The sequence below is a fragment of the Elaeis guineensis genome, chromosome 15, assembly GCF_000442705.2.
Source record: "Elaeis guineensis isolate ETL-2024a chromosome 15, EG11, whole genome shotgun sequence".
In the NCBI taxonomy this organism is placed as follows: domain Eukaryota; kingdom Viridiplantae; phylum Streptophyta; class Magnoliopsida; order Arecales; family Arecaceae; genus Elaeis; species Elaeis guineensis.
Window position 1 is genome coordinate 52,033,884 of NC_026007.2, and position 17,727 is coordinate 52,051,610.

Here is a 17,727-nt window from a genome sequence, read left to right on the forward strand (position 1 = left end):
TGGCCAGCTCTTCTTGTGCCGTCAAAATTACTAAACCCGGCCAACAGCTTAACAGACGGATAATAAGCACCAAATCTTCAATTAAAACAATGGGCAAAAAGGTTATTTCCCAATTTTACCTTAAAATAAAAAAACCTAAATAACAACACAAAATATGCGGATTATATATAAATTCCCCGAAGAGAAACGCCTCTTTCCCCTTCGGTCCACGCAATACATCTTGCCATTCGAAACCGGCCGTCAAAAGCCAGCCAGCACTGCGCCAGAGAAAGCGAGCGAGCGAGCGCTTCAGTGAGTGAGTGAGAGAGAGACCCTTTCTCTCTCCTCCTCCTCTCTTCCATGCCCAAACCCATCGCCGCCGCCGGCTGCTCCGCCTCCCCCCGGACCACCCGCCTCCGCCTCCTCCGTCGTTTCCCCAGCCCGGGAAACGCGAATGCCATCCCCCTGAACACCCCATTACCTTCATCCCCTATTTTCCTTTCTCTCCCGCCGCCTCCTCCTCCTCTTGCTCCTCCTTCCGATGGTGCTCTCCCCGGAGCTTCTCTCCGCGTCCTCTAATCTGTTCTGCGCCGAGGACGCCGATGACGTGGCCTCGTGGGATGACGACGGCGTGGCCGTCGTCGACGAGGAGTGGAACCTTCCTGTCTCCCCCGGCGACCGTCCCGTAGCCGCCCTTCTCGCCGCCGAGCCCGACCACATGCCCCGTCCCGACTACCTCTCCCGCTTCCTCGCCCGCGCCCTCGACTCCACCGCCCGTCAGGACGCCATCAATTGGATTCTCAAGGTCTTCTCTCTCCCCAAGTGCCCACCTTTTTTTATTCCCATTTCTTTCTTCCATTATTAATCTAGTTATCTTCCCTTTTTTTTTTTTGTTTTGTTTTATAACAATGTCATCAGGTGAACGAGTTCTACCGCTTCCGGCCGGTGACAGCGTACCTTTCCGTCAACTACCTCGACCGATTTCTCTCCTCGCATAACCTCCCGGTATGCGATGTGATTTTTTTTTTTTATATATATCTGTCATCAAAATCTAAACTCGTGGCGTCGAGATGGTGTGATTTCTTTTTTTTTTTTTTTTTTCAACTGTTTTTGATTTTGGGGTAAATATGGAAGACGATGCAGGGTCAGAAAAGCGGGTGGCCGATACAACTGCTTTCGGTGGCGTGCGTGTCGGTGGCGGCGAAGATGGAGGAGACGCACGTGCCGCTGCTGCTGGACCTCCAGGTCCTGGACCCGCACTTCGTGTTCGAGCCCCGCACCGTCCGTCGGATGGAGCTCCTTCTCATGGCCGCTCTCCGCTGGCGGATGCGCTCCATCACCCCCTTCGATTTCCTCCCCCACCTCGCCGCCGCCCTCCCCTCCTCCGCCGCCCTCCTCTCCCGCGCCGCCGATCTCATCCTCAGCACCCACCGTGGTATTAACGGAAACCTTTTATTTACCAAAAAAATCTCATTTTTATCCATTTATTAGCTGTCAACATGTGCTTTAATTGTTGTCCTTGGCTTATTATTAAAATGCTTGTTTTTGATTATTGACAGTGGTGGATTTCTTGGCTTACCGGCCGTCGGCCATCGCCGCCGCGGCCGTCCTCTGCGCCGCGGACGAGATCGCCGACGTCCCGGCCCTAGACCACGGCGATTCATCGAGCCGCTTCGACGAGTGGGTGAACAAGGTAATTTCCTCTCGTTTAAGTGTCGGATCCCGGTCACGCGCCGGTAAAATTACCCCATTGCATGCCAACATTTTCCGTCGCTCGCTGCGTGCGAGTCGCGTTGGCACTCATCCTCACTGACCGGAAAAAGAGAATTTACCAGATTGGTATTATTTCTAAAGCGAAAATACATAGATAAGAAAGAAAAGTCTTGACCAACTTTATGTGGAAGAATGTAACTTTAACGGATGGTGACCGGACCCCGAAGTCTGGGTGCGTTTTTTATTTCATCTTTTTGCCGGTCAATTCCGACAGTAAAATTTTTCTTGGTGAGGGGACGGTAAAATATTGTAATAATTTTGTTTTTTATATTTTTTTTTGGAGGTTCAGGAAACGGTGCTTGGGTGTCGCCAGCTAATGGAGGAGTACCTGATAGACACGTGCCCTTCGGCTAGGCGGGCGAAGCCGGGGCGCGAGCCGCCGACTCCACAGAGCCCGGTCGGCGTGCTGGACGCCGCGGCGTGCGGTAGCTGCGACACCCAGAAATCCTCCGCCGCGCCCATGCCCGAGCCGCCTCCCAAGCGCCGGCGTCTGGCTGAGGGCCGTTGTATAGAGAGTATAGATACGGGCAATGATGGTAAAAATCTCTGAAGCTTTATTATAAGTTGGGAGAGAAAAAACTAGTAGTTCTTTTTATAATATAATATGGAATAGATTTTGGATGCAAGATTAGCTTAGGGCCCTCACAGCTAGGGACTGTTGTGCTGCTCTTTTTGTTCCCATCTCTATTTAATAATAATTCTTTGACGAGAGATTAAGAACAATCTCGTTAATTAATCGGTTGTCAAGATCTCATGATGCAGTAATTATTATTCCCAAAATATTCTAATCATGTGATAGGATTAGTTTTTGGAGCCCAGTGTAATTTTGGATTCCGCAGTTGCCCCCGTGCCCGCTTTCCCAAGACCGAGGTGGCAGGCGTGGTGCGCTTGGAGCAGCGCTGGTGGGTTCGATTAAACGCGGCGTGCTCTCGTTTTAATTTGAACGACGATTAGGGGTAAAACGGGCATTGTGGCGCGAAATCTTTTGTTTCCTAATTCCCGGTAGTACTGCAAGGACGATGATGAGCTTTTAACTTGAGCCAATGGTTTTGAGACACGTGGTCTCGTGACAGAAAAAGTAGCGTGTGTCCCGCATCCGCTGCCCGCGCTATGCCGCGGCGTCGGGGTGGACCCCGTGATGCTCGAACTTTTATCGTCCCCCTGTAGCGATATTCTCACGCCCCCTTTTCCGGCTACTCTGTCACACAGTTTCCTCGAAGCTAGCGGCTGTCGATGATAATAATGGCGTGGTATTAACGTTCCCGCGCAAGGAGCTTTAACTTCCTCCTGTCGTGTACCGGTGGTCCTTCGGATGGTTCTGCTGGACCTCGGCTGTAGCAATCGCGCCTCGTCCGTCCGAATCCTCGCCGAGAGATCTCATCGGCCGTTTCCTGTCCTCCAGAAGGAACCGTCAGGTATTCACTCCGTACTCGATGACAGGCTCGCCTACCGTTTCCTTACTCGTCTACGTCGCCCGCTGATGGACGGCTCCTGATCTCCTAGTTTGAGTGACCGGATGTGGAGGTGAAGTCATCATTCCATCAAACTGCGAGCCAGCTAAGAGGGAGGATCGCAACCGTCAACGTGGAAAGAGGCAGCATCAAACGGCTGGAAGTCGCTGGCTTCAGAAAGGAGCATCTTACGGTTTGCCGCGTGACGGTGTGGTTGTGGACGGAAAAAGACTCCATTCGTCGTTTCCCGCCACCCTCCTTCGTTACGGAGGCCGCATGCCGGGCCCATCGCTTTGGAGCGTAATTACAAGAACACCCCTAGTCCTACGACCCATCAAATCAGACCGAAAGCTATGGGTGTTGGAGTCCGATAGGGTGGGTTTATAATTACAGTGCTGGTCGAGTGGGTTCCATATTTGTCTCTCTGTGCATGCTTTGGTGGTGGTTTCTTATATTCTAATAATGGAAATGGGTGGCTGGTGGCGGAGCAGCAACCCAACATCATGGAACGGTGTGGTTTTCTACGTTGGAGGTCGTGGGACTTGACTTTTAAACGCGCACACCACCATGGGATTTTTTTTTTTTTTTTTTTTGTTCTTGTATGATGTGTCACTTTAGCTTTTAATATTTTTATGCTCTTTTTCGGGCTTTGGGTGACATGGGAAATGTGAAGTGAGCCTCATTGTTTTAGCCCACATCTTTAGGGTGGTACCTAGGGCCCAGACTGTCCCCATGTTTAATGCTCTGTTGTCCAGAAGCTTAATTCAGTTAAATGATGGAGGCTTAATGTGAATTGGTCATAGAATAAAAACTTGAAAGGGATCTGAAGTTTCTGGAAGGTGGTAATATGTAAATAGTGCCTGATGTCATGCAAATATGTTACCAAAAATTCATTGTAGACTATTTCTTGCCATCGATGTTAAATGATTAGCTCAAATTATTATTATTATTATTTTTTTATTATTATTTTTATTTTTTTTTTTGCTAACGTTTTATCTAAAATATCCGGGTGTTTAGGTGGATGGATCAAGGGTATGCCGCTAGTCTTTTAACCTTTTTGATGTAGAACTATTATTTCTCAACACCCCTCTTAATATGTGGGATCCGGAATAAAGGATGACATGTGGATCAGTAAGTATAAGAGCGTGGGAGTTTCATGAAGTAAGAAGAATCAGTGAACTCTGATACCATGTTAAGATTCTAATCTAAAAATCCGAGTATTTAGATTGGTGGGCGCAACATTATTGTTATTATTTTTATAAAAAAGGATCTTGTAGTATGAAATTCAAAGTTCTTGGTAGCTAATTCAACAAAAAGATAACTGAACATTGATTTTTGATGACTAGAATGAGTGGAAGCAACATCATAGAAAAGCAAGTACACATTATCAGGCATGCATGATGCATGCAACGTTTTCTTGCAAGTGTTTGCACTATTACATGTGAATGGCTTATAATGATTAATCTGAGAGTTCTGTATAGTTATATGAGCATGCTTGGTATTTTTAAATGGGTCTCCTTTCTCAGTAGAAAAACTCTTTTAACTACTTTTTTAGAGAGAAGCAGGGGAGGTTCAATTAATAGAATGATAATTTATTCATTAATTCTGACATCCTAAAGCTGCTGTAGATGGCATGATGAGACGTTGGAGAGATGCATATATTCAGAAGGTGATGTGCACTACACTTGTAAAATGGCCTCAATCTAAGATGAGGAACATTGAAAATCATGAGGAAAACATATAATAAGACACTAAAACTTGCTAGTTTTCCATGCAGTTTTGGAGACATTTCTTGTGTTGTGTTGGTCATCTTGCCAGACAAATCCAATGGAAAACCTGGGCCTGAAACATGGTTTCTAGCAAGTGCGGATATGTATGGGTATGCATCAATTTTATTGAGGGCATGATCAGACAGAATAAATTTATCCATGTCACATACGTAGAGGGAGTTAACAAGCAGATGCTCCCAAACTATTTCTCTGGCGTGAGGATATAGTATTCATGCGTCCAAGTAGGTCTCATGGAGGCGCAAAGAGTTCTAATGGTGAATTTAGCAACCTAGTTGGATGGAGCCACTTGTTCAGAGGGTACAACAAAATAACATTATGAATACTGATATATCTGGAAGCATGATCAGAAAGCTACAATATTTTGTGTAAACGGGTTCACCATTAAGTAGTTTCCACTGAGAGCCAAAATGATACATCACGTTATATATGGATTTACCATAGTATTATATATATAAATGTAGTCTCTCAACAAAATGTTTCACATAGTGGCACATAAACTAATGAGAAAAATGAGATCCTAATCAAGGACCACAAAATATTCAGGATTCTTGTCCAAAATGTTGGGATTTTTATGGACCCAATCCGCTGACGCTGTGGTCACCTCCACAACCCAAGGCACCATGGAAAGGCCAAAGCTCCTGGTTTCCAAGTTCCAACAACAGAGCTACAAACGGTCTAGATAACCATGCTTTCCACCAATGTACAATTACTCTAAATGTTGAAATCCTAATCCCTTGCCACCTTTGCTCCCACTGAAAAGCTAAAGGGCTAGCTTTACGTCCCTTTCAACCTATAGTCCTTGAGAAACCTACTCCTCAAAGAGTCCAAGGCAGAAGAGGAGGAGAAAGAAAGGTCAAGGGACTGCCCCTTTTCCTCAGAAACCAAATCGTTTGGCTCCAAGAGGGTCATAGCCTAAGGGCCTCAGCAGAGCAGGACAATTGACAAGAGAGGGCCAGGCTCCAGGCTGGATGCAGTGATGTGGGCACTGTTGAGAGGGGCATGTGAGGCCTGGCCAGAACAGTGCCAAGGGCCCCATTCCAGAGCTGAGAGAGAAGACCTTTAGATGAGAAGGGAAGGGGGGGTCCTTGGAAAGAAGCAAGGGCAAGAGACAGACATTATTAACAAAGTTTTGTAATTGTACCCTCTCTTGCTCTTTCTTGCCCTCACCTACGTACCTCTCTACCGGTCCTGTTGCCCGGTGGTAGAAAAGTTTCCTTTGCTCTATACATTCGCCAACTATTTTAGTTCCCAACCAGTATTTGCGGTGTTGCATGCGCACCGCAAGATACTATGCATCCTTCGAAGACCATCCATCAGAAGATGGACAACCATAAACAACCTCATACATGACATATATTTGTGAATTGTCTTAGGCCATCCATCTCTTGATGGCCATCATCCATGGCTGCACAATAGGGGTGGCAATTTGATTCAACCCGTCGGGTATCGAATTCCTTTCAATCTGAATGGAAAAGGATTTTATTCGATTCGATTAAAATCTGAGATGAGTATAGATTTTTTTAAAAAAAAATTGTATGGGTTGGATACGAATAATAATATGCCCCATTCCGAAATCGATCTGATTTACACACACACAGACATCCAATACCCAACATTCGTTTGCTTCACCTCTCTTAAGCTTGCATGTTCCGACACTCCAAGCCTCCCACCTGATTAGGACTCCTGATTGGATTTTTTTTCTAAATATATAGGATTCTATTAAAATGATATTTTGTATGGTTGTAGATTTTTGATCGAAAAGATTCTTCTTTGGCTACAAAATTCTCAATTTATGGAGCTCTGCCCCATTACATAATTCTTTCTTTTTAAACTATACTAGGACTTTGGGTATCCTTAACACAAATTTATAGAGCTTTTTTGGAGCCTGATTCGATCCGTTCTTGGAGCCTGATCCGATCTGAGATGGATATGGATATGGATTTTTTACTGACGAAATGAGTATGGGTATCGATCAACCCCATTCATATTAGATCAATTGCCACCCCTCGTGCATAGTAGTAGTAATGCCATGCATGCACCACAGAGGATCCTTGCTCTTTAGTTCGACCATCACCACACCACCCTCTTACCTTGAGATCTCTGCTAGTGGCCCTTCCCTGTTTCCCATCCAAGTCAGCTTGGTCTAATCTTGGGCCTTGGCCCAATGCCATGTCTCATGGGCCCACATGTTCTATGTTGTTTTAGTTAGCAGCCTCATGTTGAGCATGCCTTACTTGCAGGGCAGCCAGCCTGCCAAGTAGGTGTATCATGCCCTACATTGTACCTTATTGCATAGCCGATATTGTATTCCTACTAAAGGGCCAGGTGTGACACATGACAATCTAAGATGTGCTTTACAATGCACAAATCTAATAGCATGTCCTTGGCCAAGAGAAAATTACACTAGCTAGATTAGTGGCAAAGATCCAAGAACCTAAATGAGTATATGACCCCACTGCATGAGGTGCTCTTTTAGAATATACTGTTGTACCAATGCAACTCAATGCCAGAGAAATACCCACAGTTGCTAGGAAAGAGCAGTCTCCATTGGTGCATCTGATGTGCGGAGCACCGATTTGCCACATGAACATGTTCTGCATCCCCCTATGGTCCACCTGATCTGTCACATCTTGTTGTGGCTCGCAGGAGGAACTCCTGCTGCCTTCACAATTGCATGATATGGGAGCATGGGGTACAGCGGCAGTTGGCACTGCTGTTTGGAACTGATACTAACAGTGATGAATGGAATGATTTGGGAAACATAGCCGACTATTGCTAATCACTGAGTCTCTCAGTGAAGCTTAACTACACCTGTTGAAAAATAGACAAGGGGTACTCTTGAAGGCCCACAACACATCACCATCTCGTGAACCCCATTCAATGATCTTTTCTGAGACCTGGTCCACGGCCTTTCCACCCAATTATTAGATTGGGTCCTGTGGATCCTATCTATTTTTTCCCACATTATAAGAAGGTAATGTTGTAGAGATTAAGATTAAGCTACTCTTGTGTTATGCTCCTTTTACTTGTAATATACAAAAGGATTGTAGACACTAGATCTCAAAACATGCATCACACAAGCGGCACATTTAAAAGAGAGAACTGCATATTGTGACAGAGTTAGAGATTGGACAAATGCAGCTCGATACATAAACAAGACTGTAATTAACAAAAATTAGAGGATTTGACTTGTACCACACTTAAAAGATCCATGTTGTGGGGGAGGAATTATTATCTACACTGTATGGACCACAAAGTTGTGCATGCCGCCAATTAAAGCCGTTTGTTCCTATAGGCTCCGTTTATCAGACACTTATCTCGGTGCTCCGCTATAGAAATGCATGGTTGTGACAATCGGCATGCATGGCCATGTGGTGCATGCCCCGTAGGATATAATTTGCATGTTGTGGGGTCCTTAAGGCAGCTGTAATCTTATGAGCTGGTTCATAGACTTTTAGGGGGGGAATTCCAACAAGGATAGGTACCAGCTTGTTGGAACTTTGAACCAAAAAATACAAAAAGTATCGTGACCCTAGCAGAGGGAATCCCGCTTCACTCGGCAGTGCAAAAATCTGATAGAGAATCGAGTTCAAATGATAAAAAATTGTTTGATGGAAAGTATACCGTTGAAATTTGAAAATACAGTTTTAATATGTTGCCATTCCATGTCTTAACTGTGTTATATTTTGTAGCTGTTGTATTATGGCTCATTTCTTTTTCTAAGAACAGCAGGAACACCACCCTCAGAATTAGTACAGCCAAAAATTTGGAAGCACCTCTCAATATTCAAATCATGAACCTCCTCCCAATGTTCTCACACACTTTTATTCTGTCCCTGTTTGACACTCTTGACCCTCTGTTAATTCAGATGTTCCAGCAAATTTGAAGGCTAATATCTGGTATTCAGATGAATGGAAAATTATTTATCTATGTTTAGATGAGAAACTTTTTTGTAAACCTTCACTGGACCCTGACATTTATATTGATAGAACAATGCTTTAGCAGGCAACAAGTTTCATGAAAGAATATCTAATATTCTGGAAGGTGTATTCGGAGCAGAAAATGTGCACGCCTAGTTATACTTGACCACTGAAACAATTAATCAACAGAGCCTGCAGCTTTTGCTAATTGATCATTACCATTATATTGGGTTGTGAAAAATCATGTTTAACAACGAATGCCCTATAATAACTTAAAATGCCAAATGCTGCATACCAACCATTCTGTTATTTTTCGCTTGCATTCATTTAATTATCTTATTTTCGGATTTTTCTCCAGTCTTGGATTCCAAGACTGAACAAGCAATGACACTTGAATATAAAGAACCTTCACCAACACCCCCGGCTTCCACTCAACAAAACATCCTTAATCACAGATACTGAAATCAACAACCACAAATATATGCAGGCAGCATAGGTTACTTTTACAATTCATATAGAAAGAACAATGTATCGATAGGATTCTTTGTAGCAACTGAGTATCCATTAACTGTACCAATTTATCTGCAATTGCTGATCAAGGTTTATGTATGATCAGAATTTGTTGTCACAGTTATCTGCAGTTTTACAAACCAAAATTATTAAAAAAATAGTATACCAACAAAAAGAACTTCTAGCTATACTGGAAATCACTTCCATCTGCATAGTGTCTAATCAAAGATAGGTTGCATACTATTCGGTCAAGATACTCTATTCAATGTTGATCTACGTAACAGATACACTTTCTTCACAGTTGCAGCATATTGCCTGCCATAGAAAGTGGAACAGTGGTGAGACTTCCTTGTATATATGGCTCTTGGAACTAAAGATGTTAGTATCAGAACATTCAATACAAAATCTTTCAACACAAATAGCAGTGTCAGCAAGGACTCAGTGATCATCATGGTAAATGATAAAAAAGAAGAGCTGGAATCTACAAATGCATGTGTATTAACTGACACTTTGTTCGTTCATGTAGCACCTGGTGTTCATAGTGCTGCTACAGAATTAGTACATGAAAAGACAATAGATGATAAGGTCACCAATCCCAATAAATTCAATGAAAGTGAAAGTTCATCTGATGGTCTCCAGACCCAGCAGAGTAGGTCTGGACTTTGCTAAACAGATTTTTCGTCCGATCTGGATTCAAACACGAAAGCTGATCCCCAACCACCTGTATTTTATTTTGTATTTCTCGCAATCTAAGGGCAGATTCTCACATATGGCAAATAGAAGGATATCTATCACTGTACAATTTATGCCACATGTTTCACAAGGATATATGGATTGAGGGTGATTCCACTAGTGTGACTCATTGGTTCAACCATCCTCCCAAAGACTCCATATAGATTCATCCTCTCCTTTATGATCTGCTGCACTTAGCTTCAACCTGTAATTGCTTTCGAGCCTCCCACGTGTATGGTGAAGACAACAAGCTGCAGACTAGTTTCTGTAAGTGATGATCCTCTGAATCTGTAGGCCAGTGATGAAATCCCCGTGCAGCTATCCTTGCTCCTTAATGCTGATGCTCAGTCCTTATTTTTTTGTCGTTTTTAGTTTCTTGAGATTCCATACCTCCTACTGTACCAAAACAACGGGCACTTTTTCTTTGAGCAGAAAAACAAAAACAATCTAGAACACGATACACCATATTGATCTGTACCAGGCATACTATATCTTAGCAGCACGATACATGGTATGGAAGGTGTACCGAGTATTAATACACCGAGCCGACCCCATACTGGGTGTACCAATACTATATCAAGATGGTGCCGGTGCAGATCCGATACTGAGATCGCAAATCTTGATCGAGAAACTTCCCTACCATTTCTCCTATTACGAGTTTAATTGTAAGCTTGAAATCTTCAATACCAGTTCAACAAATAGGATATAGATGATAAGTGTCCAATCAGCCAGATATAGTGTGCACCACTGAATGCATTAAAACAATGTTTTTGCATGTGCAAACCCAACATGCTTTAGTGCAATAAATATCTAAAGTCTACAAGCTATTAAAAGTGAACTATGATATATATAGTAAGATTGGAAGGGACATTTTGTTATTTTTCATTTTCTTTTTTGTGCAAAATGAATGCTTTAGAAAAGACACAAGATCCTTTTTGGTCTTTCTATAGCAAATTAGCTGCCACTTACCGGCAAAATATTTGATGTTGCAAAATTAAGGATGCATTTGTATATCACTTTGTTTGGCATCAAATAAAGTACTTCTAAATTACCAATAAACAAAATACAATAAATAGTTAAAAAGAATTAAAAAAGAGAAGAGAACAATATGCTTAGTAAACTGACAGAACATACATTAGATGTCATAGCTCAAGCTGTCCAAAGAAGAAGAGATGTAAATCTATCAAGCTTTCTTTCATGTTTTATAAAATTAATATACATTTCTATAATGTATTCAACGAGAAACTTTCTTTTTGGTATAGACCAAAAATCATAACATTCCTTTTTCCTTGAAAATAAATAAATAAACAAATAAATTTACTAGCATGAAAAGACAATAAAAATTAAATGACACCAAAACCAGTTGTGAGAGCCCACAAACTTCTAACTTGACAATCGAAAATACTACAGAAGTTTGAAAGGCTCTCATTAGTTAAACATTCCAAATTATTAGCCACTGTGGTTTTTGATTTATTGGTCATTCATTAGATAACATGTTAAATTAGTGGTTGGGCAAACAAGCGGTATACATAAGAAATAAAATCATGTTCAGATAGAAAAATAGAAGTGAATGGACTTCAAAAAAAATATATTCCAATAATGAATAATCTTTTGGTGCTAGAATAATAATATTTAGCTATCCCAACCTTTGAACACAATAATCCTTACAAATAATGTCATGAAGTCATCAAGTTTTAAATACGGATTGGCATTTCTATCATATTCATGGTTGCCGATGAATCTTCAAAGAGCACAAAAGAACATTCCAACTAGTGCATACCCTAAGGGGTTTGTATGCAATAAATTTATGATCGGTTGTGAAAAATATCATCTGCATCCAATAATGTACTCACTCACTAGATGTTTCTGTAAGCATTAAACTATAGAATACATAGACAAGCAATGCATATATGGATTGATACCAGAATTTAATAAATAAAGCAATATTCATTAGCAATCACCTTATTCACAAAATAGATCTCATAAACTGCACTAGGAATAGAATTGAACTCATTTCATTAATGACCTAGTATATATTTATATTAAAAACATATAATCATATAGAACACTGGAGAAAAAACCATAAAGTGTCATGCTATACTCTTCTACGTCTAAAGTTTTAAGTTATTTATCTTTTTAAACATTTCGGCTGAAACTGATCCATATTGCTTGAATTTAGGTAGTTTGGTAACTACAATCAATTCTGGCTGGGACTAATCAATTTCAGTCCAGATTCAGTTAGTTCAGACCACAATCGACAAATTTAAAATGGAATGCCAACCTTTGAGGCTGTCTTAGCCAAACTTAATCCTGGGTGATATATTGAGCTTCTAGAAAGCATTATGACAGGATTAAACTTATATTTTGTGTCTTTTGACCAGATATGAAAGCAGACAGGAATTGGGTTATGAGGTACCTAATCTATTTTTCTAACTGTTCTTTTTCCCCTCATTATTTTTCTTCTGATTCTGAGTCATTCTCTAAGAGTTCTTTAAGTAGATTCTAACAGTTGTCCAACCATTGAAACTCTATATGATGCACCCAATGGTTTCAAACAATACATAATCTAAAAATGATACTGATACACTTGTCTTTTATTTTATTTATATAGTTAGAAATCACGAATAAATAATATAAGCGTATTTGATTTCAATGATTTCATGGTGATATAGTAGAGTACAATATATAGGAAAGGGATACAATGAATCTAGGCTAGAATTATGACTATGTATACAAGAGAATGCAAAAGTAAGGAGATATCAAGAGATATCAAGGATCAGCATAATATCGGCATGATCTCCGGAATATAATCTGCATGATTCTTGATATCATAAAATATCTTAACAGATATGCATAATCTCCGGAATATAATCTGCATGATTCTTAATATTACAGAATATCTTAACAGATATTCTATCATCCCCCCTCAAACTCAAGGTGGCAGTGAAGCAGATAACTTGAGTTTGCTATGTAGATCTCGGAAACATCCTGGAGCATGAGATTTAGTGAAAATATCAGCAATCTGATCAGCAGAAGAGACAAAACCTAAAGAGATAGTACCCTGCCAAATATGTTGTCGCACAAAGTGACAATCAATCTCAATATGCCTGATGCGTTCGTGGAAGACATCATTATGTGCAATCTAAATAGCACTGCGGTTGTCACAAAAGAAAACCATAACGCCTTCACGAACTATTCCCGTGTCCTGCAATAACTAATGCAACCAGAGAAGTTCAGCAGCAGCATCCCCCAAAGCCCGATACTCAGACTCTGTACTAGATCTGGTAACCACGGTTTGCTTCTTGCTTCGCCAAGAGATGAGAAAATCGTCAAGGAAGAAGCAGTAACCAGTGGTAAAGCATCGATCAGAGGGATCTCCTAACCAGTCTGCATCGGAATAACCTCGCGAGTCAATGAGGACTCAGAAGAGAAATGAAGTCCATGAAAAAGAGTGCCCTTCACATAGCGAATGATGCAAAGAATTGCAGTATAATGTATTGTGCGAGGTGCAGCCATAAACTGACTGACCAAATGAACAGCATATGCTATATCCGAATGAGTAACTGTGAGATAGACAAGACTGCCCACCAGTTGCCGATATAATGTAGGATTACTGAGTGGTTGTCCATCAGAGGCTGTGAGTTTCACATCCGAATCAAGAGAAGTTGACTCAATCTTGCTGTCAGTAAGTCCAGCTTTGGAAATAAGATCCGTAGCATACTTGGCCTGAGAAAGATAATATCCAATATCGGCAGAATTAACCTCCAGACCCAAGAAGTAGCTGAGCAAACCAAGATCTTTCATTTCAAAATGCTGACTGAGGTCTCTCTTAAGTGAGTCAATACCGCTCAAATCATCACCTGTAATAATCATATCATCCACATAAAGCAGTAGGAGAATACATCCCTGAGGTGTTCACTGAATGAACAAGACATTGTCATAAGGATTAGAAGAGAATCCAAGTCCTTGAATAGTCAAGCTAAACTTAGAAAACCATGCTTGGGGAGCCTACTTGAGACCATAAAGTGCGCGACGAAGCCAACAAACCTTGTTCAGAGGATGAGAATAGCCTGGAGGAGGACTCATGTAGACTCCTTCTAGATCACCATTCAGAAAAGCATTTTTGAGATCCATCTAAAAGAGGCTCCAGCATTTACCAGCAGCCAGGGCCAGAGGAGCACGCACAGAGGTGAGTCATGCAACAGGAGCGAATTTCTCCTCATAATTGATGCCATATTCCTGTGTGAATTCCTTGGTTACAAGCCATGCCTTATAGCACTCTACAGAACCATCCGACCTGGTCTTAATCTTGTACACCCATTTGCAATGCATAGCAGACTTTCTAGGTGGCAGGTCAACCAAATCCCAAGTGTGAGTCTTATCAAGTGCTATTAATTCTTCTGCCATAGCTTCTTGCCACAGAGGATCGTATTGTGCTTCTCTGAATGTTTGAGGCTCATGTAAAGTAGCAGTAGTAGAATAACAATGGAAATCATGAAGAAGAGCAAATAGTTGACTTACCCAAGTGGATCGTCGAAGGGAAGAAGAAATGGATGTGGTAGGCTATGTAGGATCCTTGGAAGAGATAGAAGAACCATGGGCAATCATAGTAGAAGCATTATCTTCTGTTGCACTGGGAGACAAAGGAGCCTGGGGAGACTCGACAGAGAACTCTGTAGAAAAATCTCCTGAAAACAATTCTGCAGAGGGATTAGTAAACAAAGGATTATGTGATGTTGAGATCTCAAATTTTTAGATGTCAGAAAACATCTTGTGTTCCCAAAAGGTGACATGTCAAGATACACGAAGACATTTAGATATAGGATCCCAACATCTATAACCCTTGTGCTCAATTCCATACCCAAGAAAATAACAGAGATGAGCTCTAGGTTCTCACTTTATTCGTTCATGAGATTGAAGATGAACAAAACAAACACACCCAAAAACCTTAAGGAGATCATAACTGGGAACAGAACCATAAAATCGCTTATATGGGGATAAGTTTTCAATTATGGATGATGGAACTCTATTAATGATGGAGATCGCTGTGAGAGAAGCCTTACCCCAAAACTGCTTAAGATAGGTAGAAGAAACCAGAAGAGTTCGTACAGTATCAAGGATATGTCTATGTTTTCTTTCAGCACGTTCATTTTGTTGAGAGGTGCCAGGACAAGAGCGATGAACAATAGTACCATTTTGGGAAAGACAATCAAAAAACTCTTTTTCCTTATATTCCATGGCATTATCTGTGCGAAAAATTTTGATGTTGCAGGAAAATTATGTTTGAACCATGGAAACAAATTGTCGATAAATCAGAACAAGTTTTGAATGATTACATATGAAATAAAGCTATATAAAGCGAGAGAAATCATCCAAAAAAATCACAAAATATTTGGATCCCCCCATAGTTGGTGTAGATGCGGTCCCCAAATATTAGAGTGAATCAGGTCAAATGGTGCAGATGAAGTACAGTCACTATTATTAAAGGGCAAAGTATGATGTTTTCCCAATTGACAGGATACACAATCAAATTGTTCATTACTAACAGAACCTAAAACACCACGAGAAATTAAAGGACGTAACTTAGAAGATAAAACATGACCAAGACGATAATGCCACATAGCAAGAGAAGTGGCGGCAGCACAAGGCAATAGAAGATTGGATGGAATCTTGAGAGAAACAAGTTCGAAAAGGAAACCTACTCTATGGCCTATCCTAAGAGTGTCCCGTCCTTGGATCCTGCACAATGCAACCATAAGAAGAAAAATATAAATTAAGACCAAGCTCACATAATTGTCCAATAAAAATAAGATTCAGAGTTAATTTTGGAACTAAGGTCTCTAGTAAAGATAAGTCTGCATTACAAACAGTTCCTATATGAATGACTGACATTTGTGAGTTATCAGCAGTATGAACAACAGGTGCAATAGAAGGAACTTTATAGATTGCAAAACATCTTTATGTGAAGTCATATGGTTACAGCAACCAGAATCAAAGTATCAGGAACTAAGAATACCAGAAGTGGTAGAAAGGGCAGAAGGAGAAGGGCAAACTTCCCTCAAGATTGTGTGAAGATCATCTAAAGAAACAGTGATAGAAGAGCTTACAGAAGAAGTATCAGTAATATCAACAATAGCAGAAGATTCCGTAGAAGAATTTATAGCATAATCTTATCTAAAAGACTTACCTTGGTATTGATGACCTAACCCCGTAGTCTGCTTACGTTGCAATCAGAAGCACTCTGTAATGAGATGACCGGGTCTACCACAATACTTACAGTACTTCTTGGAGCATGGTTCGCCGTACCGGGCCGAACCGCCCGGTACGGGGCGTACCGAGCCGGACCGGTCCCTTACCGATCCGGTTCGGACCTGTTTTTCGGAAAAAGACTCCGAACCGCACCGAACCGCCCGGTTCGGGCCCATACCGCCCGGAATCGAGCGGTACAGCTCGGTTCTGGACCGGTTCGAGGTGAACCGAACCGTACCACCCAAAGGAGGGGGAGGGGGGAAGGTGGGGGCCTTTTCACATGGTTGGGGGGAGGGAGGGGGAGAGAAATGGGCGTGGCCCACTTCACATGGGGGGAGGGCCTGGTGCTTTAATAAGCACCAGGCCTTCGGTGTTCTTTGAGAGTTCTTAGAGAACACCCATGGTCGTGGGCAACTTAATCGTTGAGACCTCCAAAAAATTAGAAAAGAAGGCAAAATTTCGTGAAATTGGAATGATTTAAGAAGAGACTGATCTTTGGCTGGAGGTAAAATAATCTGTTATTTTGTTAGTAAATATTTTTTTTTTATTTTTGTTGTTAGAAATAGGATAAAAATGAGGTAAAATAAAAATAGAAAAAAATCATGCCAAAATCTTATGATTTTGGTATGATTTAATTATATATGATAGATCTTTGGAAGATCTACATGATGACACCAAAATTATTAATTTTTGTTAATTATATTTTTTTTAAATATTTTTAAATATTTATTTATTTAAAAATAAAAAAATTTAAATTTTAGAAAAAAAATTAGAGTTTGGGAATCATGTTTAGAATGATTCAAGCTACTTAAATCTAATTTTAAATTTTTTTCAAATATTTGAAATTAAAAAATTATTTTTTAATTATTTAAATTAAAAAATTTAATTATAAAATAAAAAATATATAAAAATAGTGTTATATTTTAGATAATTTAAAAATATTATTTGAAGCATATAACATATTTATTTTGAATTTATAAGTTTTAAAATAATTATTAAAATTATTTTAAAATTATATATAATTATTTTAATTATCATAAAACTATCGTGTTTTGTTATACTTGTATATATTTTAATTATATATATATACTGCGGACGATCTTGCACGTGGTGTAGGGTCCATGGATGTATCTGGATCATCCTCGCATTATGGATCCTATTATCCATAGCCACATTATGATCCATATGCATATGGTGCATCCGAGGCATCATCTTCTAGTGGTTACTACCCTATGCAGCATGGAGCATCTTACGGATCAGATTTTGCTACTGGCATATTTGGATGGGCTCCTCCACAACCGTACCATCATCTCGAGGATACTT

General features: G+C 40.7%; 1 protein-coding gene and 2 long non-coding RNA genes across 5 annotated transcripts in view; 1 reads left to right on the plus strand and 2 right to left on the minus strand.

The window, feature by feature from the left end:
- Window positions 1-209: 209 nt before the first annotated feature.
- On the plus strand, window positions 210-2,472 carry LOC105057966 (cyclin-D2-1). 3 transcript variants are annotated; one of them, XM_010940707.4, is made up of 5 exons: window positions 210-784; window positions 898-984; window positions 1,114-1,414; window positions 1,539-1,672; window positions 2,036-2,472. In XM_010940707.4, exons 1-5 carry the CDS (start codon window positions 521-523, stop codon window positions 2,300-2,302), a joined length of 1,053 nt encoding a protein of 350 aa, XP_010939009.1. In that variant the 5' UTR covers window positions 210-520; the 3' UTR covers window positions 2,303-2,472. The 3 variants fall into 3 exon arrangements, with proteins under 3 accessions (XP_010939009.1, XP_010939011.1, XP_010939010.1); XM_010940709.4 differs by having other exon boundaries at window positions 1,123-1,414; XM_010940708.4 differs by having other exon boundaries at window positions 2,042-2,470.
- A 6,695-nt stretch (window positions 2,473-9,167) lies between these two features.
- Window positions 9,168-17,727, minus strand: part of LOC140854081 (uncharacterized) — a 60,899-nt gene continuing 52,339 nt past the window's right edge. The window contains exon 3 of the long non-coding RNA XR_012137212.1: window positions 9,168-9,738. This is a non-coding gene — a long non-coding RNA (uncharacterized lncRNA). The remainder of the gene's footprint in view (window positions 9,739-17,727) is intronic.
- LOC140854082 (uncharacterized) lies at window positions 9,841-16,678 on the minus strand. Its single transcript, XR_012137213.1, has 2 exons — window positions 14,677-16,678; window positions 9,841-14,596 (listed from the first exon to the last, which is right to left on the minus strand). It is a non-coding gene; the product is annotated as an uncharacterized lncRNA (long non-coding RNA).

What these genes read in the sequence shown, in the direction of transcription:
- LOC105057966 (XM_010940707.4), top strand. Translation starts at nt 521, where the DNA reads ATGGTGCTCTCCCCGGAGCTTCTCTCCGCGTCCTCTAATCTGTTCTGC. An exon ending in CATCCTCAGCACCCACCGTG is followed by an intron (nt 1,415 to 1,538) that starts GTATTAACGGAA and finishes GATTATTGACAG; the next exon opens with TGGTGGATTTCTTGGCTTAC. An exon ending in TCGACGAGTGGGTGAACAAG is followed by an intron (nt 1,673 to 2,035) that starts GTAATTTCCTCT and finishes TTTTTTTTGGAG; the next exon opens with GTTCAGGAAACGGTGCTTGG.